Raw genomic sequence first — 20,556 nt, forward strand, 5'->3', positions numbered from 1 at the left:
CCTTCACCTCGGCAAGTTGCACCACTTGGTCATGCCCTACCACTGTGCGGGAATACATTGTTAGCTGTGCTGCATGGCGAGACTGATAATAACGATCGCCATTCGCTTATTGTATTACTTCTACAGAAGTCACTTCATTATCCGTGAGGCAAGGCGCGTTCCTCTGAATGAGCCACAAAGAGAGGTCCAAGGCCGAATCATTCAAAAATTGTGTTCCTCTGCTCTCAGCAGGGAGGTGGGGGTCGGGTCGGGGGGGGGTCAGTCATGGAAACCGAAACACCCTCTGACGCTAACTCCAGTAGCACAATAGGCAAAATATTTTAGTAACAACCTCTGCGACTCAAAATGATAAAAACCAGATTACCGCCCCGTGGACTGTGCAGCACATGGTCCCGGGGCAAGCTTGTGAACGGCAGGGCATCTGGCAAGGATGCCCAAGGGCCCCTCATGGCCAACGCAAATGGTTGTTGTCTTATCAAACGCGATAAGTGGCCCCCAGGCAAAAAATGCAAAACTTGACGTAAAGATGGGTCCAAGTTCATCGGGGAAGCTGCCAACCGTTGCCGGTTCCCGAAGCCCAACCACATGCACGCCTCAAGGCAGTGAAGCTTCTTGGATTTCGCCGGGTGGTCTGTGGGTCACGCAGTGGCCGCTTGCGTTCCACGTTGGCTACGCCAGCTCAAGCCCTCGCGCCGCACGTCGCGACATGCACGTTCGCGTGTCACATGCGACATGTCATGCGCCATGAAGCACATTGTGCATGTGGTTCAGCAATTTCAATGCAGAGTTGGAGGATCGAGCAGATTTCATCACGCTTGAACATTTCATCCTTCTCTGCTGGCCTGAAAAGTTGCCAGGCGATGGCAGTGCGGATAACAGGCTCCTGAAATGTTTGCGCAGATTTTAGCATCATATCCTCATATACAGTATGTGTTTTTTATGTTTCGTTCTTGGATTTCCTCCAAAATTTTAAACACCCATTATGAAACTGACCAAATCTCCAAACACTGACCCCTTATGGAAAAGTTTTGAGACTAATTGGGACTATTTAGATAAATACATAATAAATACGAAATATGAGAGCGTTGGGCAGAGCTCACCAAATTTAGGAACGCAGAAAATATTTGGAAGATGGCAAAAGCACAACTCTTCGCTTGCTCGTTTGTTTATTGTACTGGGTTAAATCTGGCTTGGTGGAAACGTGGCAGGGCCCTCAGCTCACAGTCAGATGGCTACAACTTCAAATCGAACTCAGGGGTCGACTCAGCCCATTATCCCTCTCGGGTCGATAGAATGAATACCGGTTTGAAACTGGTCCCTTCTACATGAATGTGGAACTTACAGTGAAGGCTCTGTATTACACAGCACTCATTTGAGCATTGGAATACAATGCCTTTTTATACAAGCTAAGTGTATACAAAAGACGAAGATGCCCTGCTTTGTCCTCTATATTATGAGGACAAGTGCTGTTTGCAAGCACCTATTTAGGGGCATATGGCACAGAAGGCAGTGGTGATATCAACACCATGGCAAGCCAGATTTGTCTCCACAGAACTAAAGTTGACCTATCATACATATTATTCATGTTAGGCCAAGGCCATTTACTACGAGCGCAGTCAATGATGGTTAAGCATGAACCCCAGATTTATGGAACAGTAATGCGATGGACTAAAAACCACACCACCGTTACCAATAGGCGTATTCCAAACATTGTACGCGTACACATGCGTGTGACTGTGCAGGGTGCATGAACACACACACAAACAACTCTAAACACATGTGTACCAAGAGCACATTATGCATACCATTATAGGTCTGTTTATTTTTACAGGATCAGCTTTGGAGAGCAAGTAATGGGAACGTTTTGCATGTTTGCACAGAAGTACAAATCATAATTTCAAAACCCTGAACCCTGCCTCATTCATCATAAGTGACGGTAGACAAACTCCCTTGCCCGCCCACTGCCAACCAACCCTCCAGCCCATTCCGCCCCGCCACCCTACCCTTGTCCCGGTCTGCCCTTGTACCCGGGCTCCCTCACTCCCCCATAGCCCCCTGTCCCCTGTGCAGGCTTAAGCCATAATGTTGATGCATTGCAAAGTCTTTTAATGTGACACTCTCAACTGGGCAAGAATTATAGTTAAAAAAAAACTAAAACATTATAGGCTGTGGCCAAGTATGGTCACTTTTAGTGAGAAGAAAAGCATGAGCACTTTTTGGTGAAGCAAGCATTAATTATACAGTACGTAGAAAAATCGAACATTTTCATTGTAAAAAATATATTTTTGAGATTAAGTTATCCTCAGTGAAGCTGCGAATGCTGTAATGCAATGGCACCTGGTTGCGTGTGTTGGCAAGCCGCCGTCGCTGCCACCGCCGGCTAACCCTCACTAACACGGGCCGTGTGCCTCGCACTGGGATCTCGCCACTATTGATGACTGAGCTGTGCGTTCGGGGGTGATGCAAGTGCTTAGGTGATTCATGCTAAAAAATTCTGACCTCATTTAAAAAAAAAGTCTCACACAAGTGCACTTTTGGCCAAGGATGTTTTTTTTGTTTGCTGCCTGGTTGAGTTGAGTTGTTTTGGAAAAGATATGTTAGCGAGCAACCATTAAATATTGCACGGAATGTAAGGCAGTGGTGGAGTCGACACAATGCTTGCATCTCCTCAGTGCTCACCACCGAATCCAGTAACATATTTTTAAAGTTAGATGATACAGGATAAGTTCAAACCAAGTTCACACAGCATCCCCCATTGGGGTGCCTATGAAAGCATCAAACCCAGATTGCTGGGACTGTAATTCAGTGCAGTGACTGGCTCATCCACACACACGCACACACATAACAGATATCTCCTCTTTAGCTTGTAGACTGGGGGGACGAGTGTTGTTAGTGAGCAACTATTTAGGTTGGCGTAGCAGCATACAAAGGGGTGGTGGAACAATCGCCATGCCTGGCCTTCTTTGTTTTTCTTATTTTGAGATTCACTCTCTGCAGTAGGAACTTTTTTTATGGTGGAATTAACACAGGAGAGCCCTAAGACATGTTCAGATTGAACGTGTCAGTTATGCACATGGCCAGGAATCAAAATCAGGATGCTAGAATTGTAGGAGAGTGTGCCAATGACTAATCCACCGCTCCCTATAACACGAAAGACAAACAAATACACAGATCCACCATATAGCCTACGTAATGTTGGGGCAAGTGCTGTTAGCTAGCGCCTATGAAAGCTGGTACACTGCAAGAGGGGGTGGGTGGTCAGCATCACACCCGGCCACTTTTCTCTCCCCACTGCTGATGGCACACCCCACACTAGGTTCTCATTGAAGGCTAAGTCGACCTAGGGGAGGGCCATGACTGGTTCAAATAATCACCACTGTTATTGTTTATGAGTGGGAATCGAATTTGGACCACCAGGTTCGTAGCGCAATGCGCTAATCACAACACTACTGCTCCCTACAACACGTTCACAATTACACACACATTTTACCGATGACATATATAAATGCAATGTTTACATGTGCTATTATAAAGCAATCACTGTAAATTTAACCTAATGAGGTGGGTCCATACAATTGTGTGTCATCATCGCATAGTTTTTCTTATTATTATTTGCTTTCGTACTTTCACTCATAAATATCCATGAGCAAAAAAGAAACCTTATTCTCAAAATGAAAGGCAATAAAAAGAACTGCTTTCATAGTTGGAACATCATTAACAATACCGTCTCGAAGCACAGCAGCGTGCAGCGAGTCACACTATTTCTTCACTGCTGCAATGACAATGTCATCATGAAGTCAACCTCTGCATAATTCTTGGACAAATCACTCCAGCATCAGGCACAACAATATTACCCTGACGTGTGACTAGCCTCTAATCGATGTGTGGGGCATGCGCACGTACGTACGTATGTGAGTGTGTGCGTGTGCTTTAGAATCAGAAGGCCCATTGAGTGGATGCAATTCTCATGTCACAAAACAGCACCATCAGCAGCAGCATTTATTGTATCAGAATGTGAGTGCATAGAGTTCAGGCATGAACACAAGCACGTGTGTGCGTGTATTCTATGTGCAAGGGGGAGCGGTAGTGCGGTGGTTATGACACTGCGCTACAAACCCGACAACCTGAGTTCGATGCCTGCTCACAGACAAAACCAGTGACAATAATCTGAACCAGTCTTGGTCCTCCCCTAGGTCAACTCAGGCTCAAATGAGTACCTGGTGCAGTGTGCAAATACATCAGCACTGGCGAGACAAAGGCGGCCGGGCATGGTACTGGCCACCCCCCCCCCCCCCCCCCGTGTGCTGTGCCGGCCTTCATAGGTACTGCTCACTAACAGCACGTGCCCTAAAAGTCTGCTTAAGGCTGTGTTGTCGATGTGCAAACACAGACGACACTGCCACATTGGGTGGTCTCAATGTTGATACGTTGTCATTCTTCATTTTAATATAAAATTGCATCTTTCTGCATTTCAGCTTCACGGTTATGTTTTTAGCTAATCCCACATGAAAGTAACTTAAACACAAGTATATTCATGCATTGTTGAACATTGAGTCAAATGCAATAACCTCAACCATCTCATTTACGTGTATTTCCCCCCCCCCCCCCCAAATCAGCGATTGCCACTTCTATTTGGTTGTAGAATTGCCCAATACGTTCTGCCGATTCTGTCACGCTTAGGCTGAACGTACCCACGTATCAGCCCTCGTGGGCCAGTTAACGTGCGCCCGCTGTGGCCTCACCGATTGGAGGAAGTCACCAGTGGCCACCAGTCGGGCCACCTCATGAGACACTGAGTCCTCTCTGTGAACGTGCGATTCTCACCGCTGGCTAAAGCACACTCATGCCCTAAAGCAATCTCAGCATGTAGGTTATTTACCTTTCATGTGTAATGTAATGCTACGTTACAAGGTAAATAGTATGCAATTTAATAGTCCAGCCATTCCAATGCAGGAGCCTCCTCAATAAAAATGCGACCCAGTGACATTCCACACATTTTAAATATGGAGCATTACTTATAATAATAATTACATTTTATATCACGTTGTTCATGCAAAACTGCATCTCACAAAGCTGTAAAAGACCACAATCAAACATTAGTGGAAGAGTGGTGGCTCAGTGGTTAGCGCGCTGCACTGCAAACCCAGCCGTCGATTCCCAGCCAAGGTTATAATATCAGTGATGAATGTTACCTGAATCAATCCTAGGCTTCCCCTCTTAACTGTCTTGCACTGCCCAGGGTGGTGAAGTATAGTCAAATAAACAGCACGACCGATATGGTATGGGAAAGTTTTCATCCACCAGTGCATTGCCAAAGGCTGTAAGTTATCATTCTGCTTTTGAGAGTTTGATATCAATGTGGAGTGACGTTAATTTTGAACGTGTATAATACAATCTGTTTAAAAAACCAGAAAATTAATCGTATCTAAATCTGTACAGAACTTTTAAGACAGCCTCACAAGTGATTTAGTCGAAGTGGGGTTAAGTTTTAATTAAGTTACTGCAAAATACAACTCGCAAAGCAAATAGAATATGTAATGCACTCAACAGCATTACTTTCTGAATAAAAACTTGAATGCAACTGCGTGAATAAACATTGCAAGCTAATGTCCCAATTAAATATGCCAATCAAGTGATGAATGTTCACGCATGAACAATAATTTTCATAGCAGAGCATCAATCTCATCATCGCATCAACGTCTATTTTTTATTTTATTTTTTCCATCCGGATGATGCTGTGGCTCGCTACCCAGTCAACGTGCAACGTTGCGACAACATTGGCATTTGCTTGCAACTATTGTACCGTACCAACATTGGTCCAACGTTGGTTGAACGTTCTACATTTACTGCGTCAGCTGGAAATTTTGCAGAGCTCCCAATTAGAAGATGATGAGTTAGAAATCCCAGCTGGAGTCTGACTCAGACTGGAGCCTCGCTCAGACTCCAGCTAGCACGGTTGGCTACGTGCAGTGCGAATTCAGTTTAATATACATACTTACAGCCCATCACACCTTTACTGTGGTAAAATGTTGAATGTCCGCTATGTATAGTCATGCTGCAGGAATATGCTATATCGGTATCACAATTTCAGGACCATCAGTGAGCACTGGCACACCGCTCACTTGAGCTGAGGCAACTTGGACTGAACTGCTATAATGTAATCTGATGCAACAATCCATGATGGCAAATTCAATTAATGAAACACATTTTTAAGTCTTGGTTGGGATTTTTTCAGTTCTCGCTGACATTGCAGCGCATTCAGATCCCATGAGCCTCTATCCAGGTTTTTTTCTTCTTAAAGAAGCAATGGCAATGCAGTGGCCATTACCTTCAAGTATATTTGCAACACTCCTATATGCATACAACTGGATGGAATGAGACATGGAATAACTGGTTTAAACTCACAAACAGCTTTGCCGGTCACCTTGAACCCAGAGACAGCCTGACACAAAGCATGGCATATGTTTCCCACTCCTCTGGGAAGTACAGATAGGTTGCCTTCACTTGATTCATTGAGTCTTGGGCATTTTCATTAAATCCAGATCAATAATTTATGCAGGTTGCAATTGATATACGCCGGCTAATTATTATACACAGACCTCTCAAAGAGTCAGGGACTCTGGGGCAAAGCCCTTGACTCGCAATCAGAAGGCTGGAGATTAAAGCCCCAGTTGCGAGTCAAGTTGACCCATCGTCCATCTGGGGTCGATAAAAGGAGTACAGTATTCTCTCATTTTTCACGAACTTGCCGTTCGCGATTTTGGCCATCTGCGAATCGCATCTGGAACTCTACACGACTGCATCGAGAGAGAAAGAAAGTGATGAGAGGTAAAAAGATGGGCGACAAAGTGATGAGATAAATTGATGAGATAGTAATGACATCACAACGATCATCACCATCATTGTCGTCATTATCATCGTTGCCAACATCATCGTTACAGAATCCTTCATCTGCACAGCATCATCATAATTTAAGATACGTTCATTTATAAACTATTATTTCATTTACTTTATGTTTATTATGACCAATTTCCTGGTGTGTTAATATAATTTATACGCATTTAATAGCTTATTTATGTATTTATTTAAGGTAATTCATTCGTAGGCCTAAATGATTATCCGCAAAATGTGCTATTCACGAGCATCTCCAGAACGTATCCCTCACGGAAAACGAGGAAACGCTGCACTACATTGTGAAAAGTCTACAGTGGCTGTCCAGTTGAAAAAAGGTGGCCTCTGCCTTGAGAATCTGGAGTTTACACCACGAGGTCAGGGCCTCCAACAGAAAACGAACTCCAAGCAACTTCCAGAGATGTGCAGAATCCTCGCCAATCCCTTGGCGAGCTGCAGTCATATTTAGGTACATGTGCAGCCTTGCGATGACCTCCTCATGCCACTGCTAGAGGGGCCTTTACTCTGGGGAGCTCCAGACAGCCCCTACCGAGGGTATTTTCGCGGACTCTTCCACACTGGCCACATGTCTTGGGAAAGGTGAGAGTACTCACACTTTCGCCCCACCATACGCGAGCTGCCAATCGACTAATTGTGGTGCATTCACGTCTACTGCTAGGTGGACATCGGTAAGGGGGCCGGGGGTGGGGGATTAAGAAACTTTTTCCCCATTATTTGAACTGCCTTGACCTACGAATTGCAAGTCCAATGTGATAACCATTACACCACAGCAGCCCCACTTAAGTGGCATGTTTAACGATATGTAAATCCAAATCATATTATCCGGCGCACACACAAGATCGCAGGGATGCCACATCAGTTCTGTGGCTCGGTTGACCGAGCCGTCTGGCTTAAAAAGTGACACTGGCGTGTGTGCAGCAGAGTGCAAGATGGTGCGGGCGTGTATCCGCTCGCCTGCAAGGATGCCCCAGGGCAAGGGTGGCAGCAGCGTGCAGGTCAGACGTGTGTAGACAGCCGTGCAGGCCGCATGCAGCAGCACATTCGCCAGGTGGTAGCCCCAGGGGTCCAGGCCGCCCAGCGCAAAGTTGAGGCGGAACGAGAGCGTGCAGAGCGGCCGGAACGACTTGTGGCTGCCGCTGTGCGACAGCGGCGTCCCCCAGAAGTCGTCGTAGAACACCCGCGTCCACGGCACGTCAGGACGCAGGTCCTGGTTGGACGTAATGGCTCGGCTGCCGAACAAGAGGAGAGGATCATCAACGTCATCATCATCATTCATGACTTGATGTTGCATGGCACACAAGTAAAACATTTGTAATATTGCAGAAATCAACCGGTCCACAGTTTTCGATCACTGCATCACTGCTGCTGTCAACTGATCATATATGCTCAGAATTATTTTGAGGGTGCTCGAAGATAAGAGGACCCACAATGCACTTCTCATGAATCCTGGTGATATTTGTTTGTAAAAGCACAGAGGCTGTCAGCTTTTTGCACGTTTGTGTCTTGTTTGAAAAATACCAAAGAGCCAACGATATTAAAGAGCTCAGTTGAACAGAACACTGTACATTGGAAGCACACACGAAACCAAATCACACGAATCTTCCAAGAGGAGAGGAGATACATTTTAGGGTGAAGCGTTGCACACAATATGACGACCATACGGCATACCGTTTCATCACTAATTTGTGAATGCGAACCACCAAAATTAAATGCAACCTTTTCAATTCCCCTGCAGAGGTAGGAGAGTCGGCTTTCCATTTGTATTCGTATGTATATAGTACACAACACTACTTCTACTTGTGCACCTTAACAACATGATAGTTGTAACCTGTTTGCTTGAAATCACACTCGGACAACAAAGCTGCAGGTAAGACCGACTTGTGTAAGCAATCACAGAGCACGTTGTGTGCTAGCGAGCCAGAACGCGGCGAGCAAGCGAGTGAATAATTACTATTCGAAAGTAAGCTGTTGTTTAACCATACTTCACCACTCTGGTTGATGGATAAGGTACAAGGAGGGGTGGGTGGGTGCCAAGGGCCCACTAATTCAAATAATCGCTCGCCGCTGCATGAAACGTGGCCAGGAATTAAATCGGGTTGGTGGGTTCAACGCATTACTCCAACAACGTGAGCATGAATAATAATAATAATAATGTTTTATTTCTCTAATTCAATATTTCATGAGTAGCTTGTTTCATGAGAGCTGAGGGTAACCATAAGCTGCCTACGTCTAGGTAAGATATATTTAGGATTACTGTTTAACACGTAGGCTTTCGCGACCAATTACTGGTGAAGCGTCGTACTCAGATTGTAAATGTTGTGTATTTGCTCTCCAACACACCGGTGTGCTGTATTAGTAACGAATTGGCATTTTTTGTTTACGTGACAAACCTTACTAATTGGCTGTGTAGGGTGATGGCGGGTTTAATGACACATTTATATTTACGTGATCTAACCCAAAAAAAAAATCTGTATTATGTAGGATTACTGTGTTTGGTTTAAATGCTCTCGACAGAGATCTGAGCTAAGACAAGCTGGCAATAATGATTGGGAGAGAAAAATTACCCAAGCCAGCTTGCATAGCAGCCATTTATCCCTTTGTATGTGTGTATTTCTCTGTCAAGGAATGCCCAAAACCAACATTGTTAAATTTCATTACCAACATCAAGACAACAATGCCTTGATATGTCTCAGTGCTTTGATGTCAGGATAAAATAATATTTTCAAAAATACTGTTTATTAAAAAAATGTCAGGTTATCATGGCGGGCATGAAAATGTGTGAAAATGAGCGTTGACAAAGAAACAGACACACACACACTGTACAACCCCAATAATTGAGATCCTAGAGATTTTCACTTAGAAATAAAATGAACGTGGTACTTGGAAGTGGAGAACACAACAGCCCACTTTGGGCTGCCAGTGCAAAGACGTATATATCCAGCACTGATCTCAAGAGAAATATGTGTGGGCCAAACATCGTTCTTATGCCCTTACCTTGCCAATATTAGTACATAACTCAAGGGTGCCTTTGAAACTCGGCACGGATTGTGTGCCAAAAAACCAAAAGCCATTTTCCAAACGGAGTAATCCAATTCCAGCCTGGTGCACCGCGATCGCAGATTAAATGGAGATGATGTACACAGAACCCTTCTTTGCATTGTGGCCAAGGGTAGTATGCACGTGTGTCCTCAGCATCTCAGCACGTTCTAAAGAAAGTTAAAACTATTTAATTTCGAGCATAAAACAACAAAAAATATAAAACCGGCAGCCTCATTACCATGGCATTAATCACAGGGGATATCTTTTAATTAACTTGCGGCAAATCTCGAGTGCGCAATTGTACTAAATTCTAAGCTGTGATCCGCTGCAATCGCTGCCACGGGCGATCAAGAAATGTTTTTTGTGTCGAACAAAGCGAGGCCAACGTGCGTGCAATACAAGTCGACGCCGATTTCAAAGAGACTTGGATTCGCCACAGTGCGGACTGCATTCTATAAATTAGGAACAGTGTTCCAGTGTCAATGCCCCTCATGGGTTTAACATAGACAGCTGGGTTTCACGTTGTTATGGGTGTGTGTTTGTGAAAGTGTTTACCACATATGTACGTGAATGTGATGTGTGTGTGCGCGCTTGTGTAGAACATGGTGGGAGCGGTAGTAGAGTGGTTAGTGTGCTGTGCTACGAACCCGGCGACCAGAGTTCAATCCCTGCTCACGGCCAACACCAATGGCGATTATATCTCAATTGGTACTGGGCCTATCCTAGGTTGACTCAGCCTCAAATGAGTACCTCGTGTGTACACATCGCCACTGGGTAGACAAAGGCGGCTCGGTGTGGTCCTTGTGTACCGTGCCAGCCTTCATCGGTGCTGATGAACAGCAATTGCCCCAAAAGTCTATTAAGGTTATAAGGGGGATCTTTGTCTTGTGCAGAGCATGATGCTGTAGCGAGCGTACTGCACTACAATCTCGGTGACCTGGTTGTAACTACCATGAACGGTCACGAATATCAGTGGAAAGTTATATGTAAATCTATCCTGGGTCATCCCTAGCTTAACGCAACCTTCAGCAACTGAACAATAGCAATGAGGAGACAAGGGTGGTAGTCAGCCACACTACCCTCTCATGTGTCATGCCGGCCTTAGTCGGTGCTCGATAAAACACTCACTTTCATGGTCTATTCGGCTTCACAGGAGATCTTATACTTTGTGTATACAGTATGTGTGAGTACATTTTTCCAATGTATCCTTCATAGACTGTTGGCAGATCACATGAGCGAGTGGTTTTAGGAGCCGTGGCACAGTGGTTAGAAAACTGTACAAAACACTGTGATGCCATCACATTCCTGGCAGCCTACATTCAATTCCGAGCCATGCACCGATAGCAATTTTTATTATCTTATCCTGATCTGTGTTTCCCCGAGGTCAATTCAGTCCAAAATTAGCAACATGTGCAGTGTGACAATATCAGTACATGGCAGATAAGAGTGGCGAGGCATGGAGCCAGCCACTGCGATCTGTCATGTGCCATGCTCGCCTTTCTTACGGGCACTTGTCCAAGTCAGTCTTATAAGGATACACAGTGGGACATGTCTGTGCACATCTATATTTTGGGATGCAGTTTAGAGCGCAAACAGCACCTCAAACAGCTCCTCCGAAGGCCCACGCAATCATACGATTAAATTGTGAGTAAATTTCGATTTAAAGCTTTCGTGACTGCAGGGATTCATCTTCTTGGTTCTTTCGGTAAAGTGACGTGACTTTACCGAAAGAACCAAGAAGATAAATTGTGAGTCTTGTGGTCAAGTCGCAAATAGGATTTAACAGATAAAAACGGAACGTGTCCAAGGGGACGACCTTCGGGGAGATGAAGCGATGCGGTCAACTCGCGCACGGCTGCTACATGAGAAACGATGGTGGGCTTGTGGAGATCTTAATCCAGCAGTGGATTTACCATGGTCGATGTTGATGATGAGGAACCAATAGCAGCATCTTTATCCCACTAAGTCACAGGCAGCGTTTATAAAAAGGGGGTGGGGGGGGGCAGCGTGACGTTTCTTGATGACTGCCAGTGTAAAGGCATGTCCCCCTCAGCAATGTCTCCTTAGCCATGGGGCAGGGCACCAGGTAAGTCTCACGTAACACGCAAAGGACGTAAGTTTGACTCCCTATGTTGGAGCGCGATGTAAATTTGAATGGATAACAAGTACAACATTTTTATAATCAATACCAATTGTGTCTTGATTTGAAGCTTTCGTGACTGCAGGAATCCATCCTCTTTGGTTCTTTCGGTAAAGTCACGTAGGTAAAGAAAATAATAGATCGCGATGTTTCGATCGCAACAACAAGCGACCGTCTGTTGTTGCGATCGAAACGTCGTGATCTATTATTTTTCTACCTACGTGACTTTACCGAAAGAACCAAAGAGTATGAATACCAATTGTGGTTATGAAAAGGGTAAATTCTAACTTTGAAATGAATATAAATTTCAACTAAATTGTGTATTTTTTTATCCACTAGTTTCTTAACGACTTTATATTTGCTACCTAACATTCATCGCATGCTAAGCATGTAACTAATGTTAAGTAGCAAATAAAAGCAACGTTCTGTCGCATTTCCCAGTCTCCTGACTGTGAAATGCTATTTTACACTTGGTTACTCTAGAATATTTTGTTATTTGGCTTTCACCTGGCTTTAAAAGTAGGTCTACTATTCAGTATGAACAGTAAAAAGTACAATAAATATTAATTCCAATGCTTTTTTGCAATGAAATTACAGCATTTGACTCTTACTGGCTTTCCTAGCAATTCTGTTGCAAACTGCAGGGACTTTAATTAGCGGTGCCAAATGCTCTTGTTCCCCCAAGGGGTGGATGATACCTGTGCACATGCACACAGCTTCCCCCGAGATGTATCTGGTTGTAACCGTAAGCGAACACACAGAACCCTGTGGTCAGCTTGCCTAAAAAAAACCTGCGAGTCACTTCTGCAGGGAATATCTAAAAAGCCACATTTTCTCTAAATGTGGCATTAAACACTCACGACAAGAACAATCTGCAAAAAACAGTTGTGAAAACCAACACTACCACCAGTAGGTGAATGTGAAATACTTTTCCCAGAAAGCAACATCATTGAACCTATTTATAGAGTACATCTAGTTATCGCACTTTCCTTTGAAAATTAGATGGTTCCCACCGAGATCCCACCTAGTTTTACATAATGGGCATGCATAACATAATTACCATTGCAATTTTGCCTTCTAAAACAATGATGACTTAATACATTTCCCATGAATGTTAAAATCCTATCCATTCACTTTTGAGCGAGGGCTATTTCAATATCCGAGTCCTTTATGAAGATAATTCCCTCCACGAACGAAACACTTTACTCTGCATGAACTATGAATATACAATAAAAACAACCAAAATGTGAATTAAAAAAATTGTAAGTTTCTCATCCCAATACAGTTATGAATCATGACATTATAACTCTAACCAATTAGGAACCCAGGCCCAAGTAATTGGATTTTTTTGTAATGTATTCGAAGGCCATAGTTAATTATAAATGAGATTTCCTTTTTGAGTAATTTATACTATCCAGCACCATGTGTCTGACATGTAGCATGAATGCTGGTATTCCCAAATTAGTCACGTTTCATTTTGGTGAAGACGTAAAAAAAACAAAAGCCACATTCTTGAAAATGCTTATTCGTGCGAAAATTCCTTGAAATTGTGCAGTCACATGTTGTGTTCCAAAACACACAAAATCTGCTCAAAAGTTTGAGTAGGGTCTGTTTAAATCCCCCGTGTCAATTTACTGCTATGCCAGTTATTTTACCATTCTTTACCTTGCTGGTCAGTTGATCAAGCGGTCACCCACGACCGGTTCCCATTTCACCGATGTTAGACCATGCGCCAGAATCAATATCAGGTCAGCGTGTTAACCACTGTGTCACTACTCCCCCGATTGGTTTAAGACCTTCAAAAATATATATGTGCTATCGTCAAATGTGAACCATTTCACGGGGAAGAGGATAACAGTGAAATAGTGTGCTCTTTAAGCAGTTGAAGAAAACCATCGATGACCACAAATTTCAATTTCGGTGCGTGCCTATGATAAAATCAACTGGAGTGCCTCCAATCTGGTCAGCTCTCGGAAGCTCTGCAGTTTCGAGCGTGGAAGGTGCAAGAATGGGCGACCACCATGCATATAACAGGTACATTGTGGGCTGACGTGTGCCCAGAGTGTCAATAGAGGGCAGTTTCAGCAAAATACATTCCCTATGCCCCACCTCTCCCCCTCCCCCATGGCTTTCCAAAAGAGCTGTAACACGTTCAGTTCACATTACTGAATTACAGTACAAGTACTGGCCAACAAAAGGAATTGTCTCTTGCCAAAGTATTGTTTGCTTGCATTTCCAGCAAACAACTCGTGACCACAAACGGAGATGACCACTGCGTCGCGTTTGTTTGATCTGCCCGCGGTGCGCCTGCCTGTCCCACACACAACACACACACACCCATCCGACTCTTGGCTCGGACCCGAGAGTCCTGGGGGGGGTCGGTGGTGGGATTCTCCAGACGTCTGCGAAGCTACCCCGCGCCACGTGTTCTCAAGAGCGGCGCGTCCCGCGGGAGCGCAACAGCAGAAAGCGAGCAAGCGGCTCAAAGCAACAGCGGACGATCGGCTACAGCTGCTTTCAGAGCAGGGGTGGGTTGGGTGGAGGGTCATAGGGCAAAGGGATGTTTTGGCGAGTGTTAGGAGGGGGGGTGGAGCGAGCGAGCAAGTCGCTTCTGAGACGGGGGGGTGGGTCAGCGTGCGTGCAGCCACCCCCCCAGTGGCACGCATCTCACGTCGGGATTAAACGGACGAGTTGGCTAAACACAGCAGCGACCCCCCCCCCCCGCACGCCCCAAACTCCCCCACCTAATCTCACTTAATCATGTTAGCCGGCGTACAAAGGACTCCCATATGGCCCGTGGCGCACAATGCAAGCAAATATATTTGTTCAAAAACGAGATTCATTCATTGATGTCCAATAAAAAAAATTAGGCAGCCAAAAAGGAATGTATTCAATTACGTTTCGTAACCAGCGAGTGTGCAAGACTTGGATATGCGTCTCTTGGAAGGACTTCTGACTGGAGTGTCTTTGAGTATTGTGTGAAGCATAAAACATTTATTTTAATACAGCTAATGCTGCTTTTACTGCAGTGAAGAGGAACCCATTACTCAATGTACAAGGCAGCCAATCCGTTAGGCAACAGACATTCATCCAATAATATGACAAGCATACAGAGAGTTGAGTCTATTTTTGACACAGGTAAACCCCGTTGGGAAATAAATGTTCATTTTCGAAGGGGGACCTGGTTAATACAGGCTTTCTGAAGCTTAAGATTTGTGATTTTCAACATACAAACATTCGCTTTGCGCGTCACTTTTAAGCTGGCACTGCTACAAACGGGATATTCAGAGGCACTGTTTACACTTGAGGAAATGTCGCTCCTGAAGTGTTAAGTTACGGGGGTAATTGATGTCCCTTGCTGAGTAAGGGACATCAGGTGGGCACCCTCTCATGCGTGAGGTGTTGATGACCTCGCCGCCGATCCATCGCCCCCTGGGTTTCCCTTTTGCATTTCCACACCGCTATTTACTCTCATGTCCACGTGAACCCATGCGTGCATTGTAGAGAGCTCCAAGAACATTGACTTGTGTTACATCGAGGAACGGCCTTTCTCATTTTGTTTTCTGACTGATTGATGACCGTACTGCATGTAACACGCCCCATGAAAATCCATCTGTTCGCTCGCACGTTTTTTGACTTTCACCATTTACGCACTCGCGTGACCCGTAACCGGGAGGTCATCCTTTTGCTGTGAATGAATGGACTTCTATCGACCGCTGCATTGGTTGACTTGCATCATGCGCTAATTGATGAATGCCAATTTAATTCATTAGCTCGTGCTGATGCTCTTGCATTGTACGCCACTGAATGAACTTACACTTGCGACAGCGATGGGTATTGTGTGTGCATTGATGAATGTTGCCAAAACCAAGGAATTAATGATATAGCACAATTGATTGGCAGTGGCTGGTTATATCGAACACCTGCAGTGGATATTTCCCTCACTTTATACTGATCTAGACGAAGGATTACAGAAAAATATCAGGTAAGGTGTTTTGTGAAACCAGCTACAACCTTCTAATCATGAGTTAATATCCCAACTGTGAGGTTGTGAGTTCTAATCCTAGGCGGGGTTGTCCTGTAGTGAAACTGATCGATGCTTGCCATGTTAATGGAGAGTTTTCATGACTGAATTTTTGACCACGAACACGGATAAGTACAGTTCAACATTCATGTCAGCATTAGAACTACGACTACGATGTTTTTGACAGGGGTATTGCAATAATACAGACCTGTGTGATGGATATTACAAATGCAATCCCTTTGGCATTTTTGAGGGAGGATTTAGAGAAATGTATTTCATTAATGATTATACTTAGTTCTTGAGGCATTTCAATAATGCATTGACTTTCGTTTTGGAAGCTTATTTTCAAGTCAGAATTCAAAGGGGTATCATTTACCGTGATTGGTCTTCAGGGTGTCTATGCATGTCGATCAATCTGAGTGCAGACTCCTCTGCAATCATATAAGAACCCCACACAGTGAAGTACCAGACGCCTGAGAGCCACGATTGATGGGGATATTTTGCATACAATAAGCATCAGATGAATGTCGTCTCACATTTTTAATTTCTGTCACAGCAGCATGTCACGTGCATATTGAGCACATCTGGTCGGCCCGCATTAAGCTGGTATGTAAAATGAGTTGCTTGCTAAGAAAAAGGGTTGATTTTGGCCCTTGCATGGATGAAAATAAGGTTTTGTACACATTAAAAACGTGTTTCTCTGCTCCATGTCACCGCTTACCGATCATTTCATTAACTTTAACAAATATAAATTAGGGTCACAGACCATGATGCAAAGAGAGTTTTTGGGGTCGGCACCGTGTGCCACGTTACTTCCCCTGCTCACTACCCATGCAGCCTCACTGTTTTCTCTGCATCTCGGTAGTGTTGATACCTTTCAGTGCTACATTTGCTACAATAAGGCGGAAACTGCACCCACCGTCATCTCCAAAGAGGGCTCTTATAATTCACACGCACCCACGGGCGTGGGATTAGCAAGGGAGCAACGGTGTCAAAGCAGCAACATAGGGCTTTTCTCAGCAAGCTGCACATTCTGATGTGCTGTAGTTCAATCAAACTGTCAAGTGGCAAGCCGAGTGCAGCATTTTTTTTTCCCACCCTGAACTGAAGTAAACTTTTTCATGGTGATGCTCAACACTGCATGGCACAACCTTGCATTGTATTTTTTTGTTTATTCCAATAATGGAGTCCAATGAGTGCTGAATCCACAGGATGGATTTTCACTGTTAAGGATAGACTTGTTGTTGATTTCATATTGAACGGATTATGATTGTCACGTGCCCAACATAAGCCAGTGTCACAATAGATATGAAGTGTAGCCACACATCTACTATCTATTTAAAGTCGGCACTTGACACGAGACAATGGGTTCGCCAATATGATGTTCATCACATCATGCCAAATACGTTTTCAATTGCATCGACATAATGAAGAACAAGGCCAGGTTCAGGTACCAGTGGCCAGGTATTACACCTCGGTCAGTTGGATCTGTGAGCAATGTGCTAACCGCACTACACTACCAGTACATGCATACACACGTGCACGTCTATAAAGATAAACACAACATGTCAGAGCTTAGAGTGGTAAAAACCACTGCCGTCTGTCTACGGTTCTGGTGTTTTTAAAACACTGGGCATGATTGATGGCATCTATGCCTGACACAAACGTTTCTACAAAATTATTTTCATACTATCAGCACTGCCAATGCGACGGGCACACAATGCCGTATAAAGATGCCATATGGGAAAGCACAATAATTTTCACATACAATATCACGCAAACATTTACGGGGAAACTCATGCACGCCTCATTTGATTTTCATCATCCGGGATTTTAAGGGGCCTTTGGTGCACGCGGCTAATGGAATCATGTCCATGTTTGTTTTTTATTAACAGGCAGTTCCTTGACATTTCTGGAGACGTTCCGCACACACGGCAGAAGTGCCGCTGTCCGGACACCACATCGGCGAAAGCGAAATAAAAATCAAACGCCGTGATGGCGGGGAAATGTCGTGAGAATGTGGCTCCAGACCATGGTAATTTCAGCTTAATCTGCTTTAATTTAACAAACGGGCAATCAGTTGGAATTGCTTTTTCAACCAACTGGGTTTGCTCTACCCACACTACAGCCATCAAAATGCCGTTACCAAGTACATTACAGGACGTCAAATGTGACAAATTTTGGGAATTCATGTATACAAATTCACACACTGCTGGATTAAGCTGACATGGACTAATTATCATAACATTATACTATAGTACAGCATATAATGTGAAACAAATACTGTATATTAATACAAAAAATGCCATGAAAGGTCAAAGTGTCTTCCGACTCAAATGCTAATTGGGTGATTCTCATCTCCGCCGTTGGCCCTGAACCAGTGGCCGTAACTTCATGGCGACCAATCCATGTCTCCACAGGACAACCACTGTTTATTTCCTGCAAATAATTACCCATTGTATCAACGATATGATGTGGAAGGCCTAGTCAACCTTCGAACAAACGCGATTCCAAATGGAAATTGAGTGCTGTATCTACTGCCCCACATGGAATAAACGGAGTTTAAAAAGAATAATCAGAAAATGCGACGTTCAAATCTTAACTCGGAAGTAATATTATTTTACAAATATTTAATGTTCTGTAAGTCAGAGCAGGCAAACGTATGGCTTCCCATGATTACAGCGCCTTGCGTATGTAGGCATATGCCTAAAAAATGATACCCTCAGAATTTTTACGCACAGTGTAGTTTTGGCGTGGCATTCTATTTCACGAGCATTTAAATTTGGCGAAATGTTTCTCTTGGTGAGGACCTGTGAGCCGGCCCATGGAATGCTTTGAAGAGGTTTCCCCAATGCGTCGGTGCAAATGAAAAGTCGGCGCTTCCCGCAGGTATCAAAACAATTAAATCGCACCCTTCGCTTCGACTAAAGATCAGGGGCAGGAATGTGCCCTGCGGGGCTGTCTTGAGAGAGAGGAGGGAGCCCACGAGCCTGGAGAGTGGCCAGACCGCACTTATTGTGAAAACACTCCAGCACAAGAGGGCCGAGATATTTCGCTGCACGAGGATGGGATGCTTTACTTAGGAGATTCGGTGGAATGCAGCACAACAGCAGCAGCACCAGAGACAGCTTTCTTTAGAGCCTCGTCTCAACACTGTTAGACCAGAGGACGCCAAAAGGCGAACAGCACAAAGACAATGCACTATCAGGGCATTGAAAGCTCGGGGTTAGCAGCTACATCATGGGACCTCCCTTGCCAATATCCAAATATAAGAATATGTTTTACCCTTTCTGGCAATAAAACAGGTGTTAAGATGCTGTTTGCCTTTTGGCATCCTCTGGTCTAACACTGTTGAAACAAGGCTCTAAAGAAAGCTGTCTCTGGTGTGGACCAATCAGTTTCAAAGGCAATGTTCACCACAAGTATATGTGGTTAATGCAGACATGATTCCTTGCAAAAGGTTTCAGTTTGGTGTTGTAACATCTTAACACCTGTTTTATTGCCAGAAAGGGTAAAACATACTCTTAAATTTTGATAATGGCAAGGGAGGTCTCATAACGAAGTTGTGTATCTCACCCGATGGCCAATGGCATGGCCTTTGTCTGACCAATCGGCAGCGTCCATAACTGAGGCCTTTCTGCAGGGGTATGTACTTGATAAAGGTGCCCCGGAAAATCTGCATTTTTCCTCCAAGCTACTGAAGGAGGTGTGTGACTCCCTGGGCACTAAAACCATTCGGACTTCCCCCTACCACCCACAAATGGACGGAATGGTTGAGCAATTGCACCGGACCATGACATCCATGTTTTGTCAGCAGGTAAACTCGGCTCAGTCCAATTGGGACAAGGATATCCCGGATGTCCTTGCTGGTCCCCCACGCCTCGACGGGGTTTTCACCCTTTAATTTAATGTATGGTAGGGAACCCCACACTGGTACAATTGGGTGTGTGTCCACCGGGCAAGGCATCCATTGTGCCGGTTTACATGCAGGTGACCCTTCGACCGGCTGAGGGAGGCTGGAGAGGCCGCCATAAATAACTCAGTCCAGTGGGAGGCGGCCAACGAACGGCTGCGAGGTACACAACCGCCACGTGACCCAGGACAAGCCAACCGGGCCACCGCCTGAGTCCAGGCCAGGGGACCCGCTGCAAGCATGTCGCTCGTCATTAAAAGGACATGTGCACAGGGACGATTCGATCATGGGAACCCGCTCCCGGAGGGTTACGTTCAACCCGAGAGTTACGACAGTTACGTTCCCACGTGACCCGCCGTCGGTACGCCGTTCATCATGGAAGGGACATCGCTCCTCATCCAATTCTGGCCCTTCTCCTCCAGCCGTGCTGGATCCGGTTCGCGGGGACGGGCCAGCTGCAGCAATCTGCTCCCGGAGAATTACGTTCCGTTGAAGAATGTGGAATCGACGGCGCCACGGACCACTGCG

The 20,556-nt window shown here is 44.8% G+C and overlaps 1 protein-coding gene across 1 annotated transcript in view; it reads right to left on the bottom strand.

Moving 5' to 3' along the window:
* Positions 1-20,556, bottom strand: part of TMTC2 (transmembrane O-mannosyltransferase targeting cadherins 2) — a 291,797-nt gene that overhangs the window by 131,747 nt on the left and 139,494 nt on the right. Inside the window, exon 2 of the mRNA XM_061564667.1 lies at positions 7,867-8,141. Within this exon, the coding sequence (XP_061420651.1) occupies positions 7,867-8,141 (275 nt within the window). The remainder of the gene's footprint in view (positions 1-7,866; positions 8,142-20,556) is intronic.

Source organism: Lethenteron reissneri, chromosome 33, assembly GCF_015708825.2.
Source record: "Lethenteron reissneri isolate LAM-NWPU_2019-01 chromosome 33, ASM1570882v1, whole genome shotgun sequence".
NCBI lineage: Eukaryota > Metazoa > Chordata > Hyperoartia > Petromyzontiformes > Petromyzontidae > Lethenteron > Lethenteron reissneri.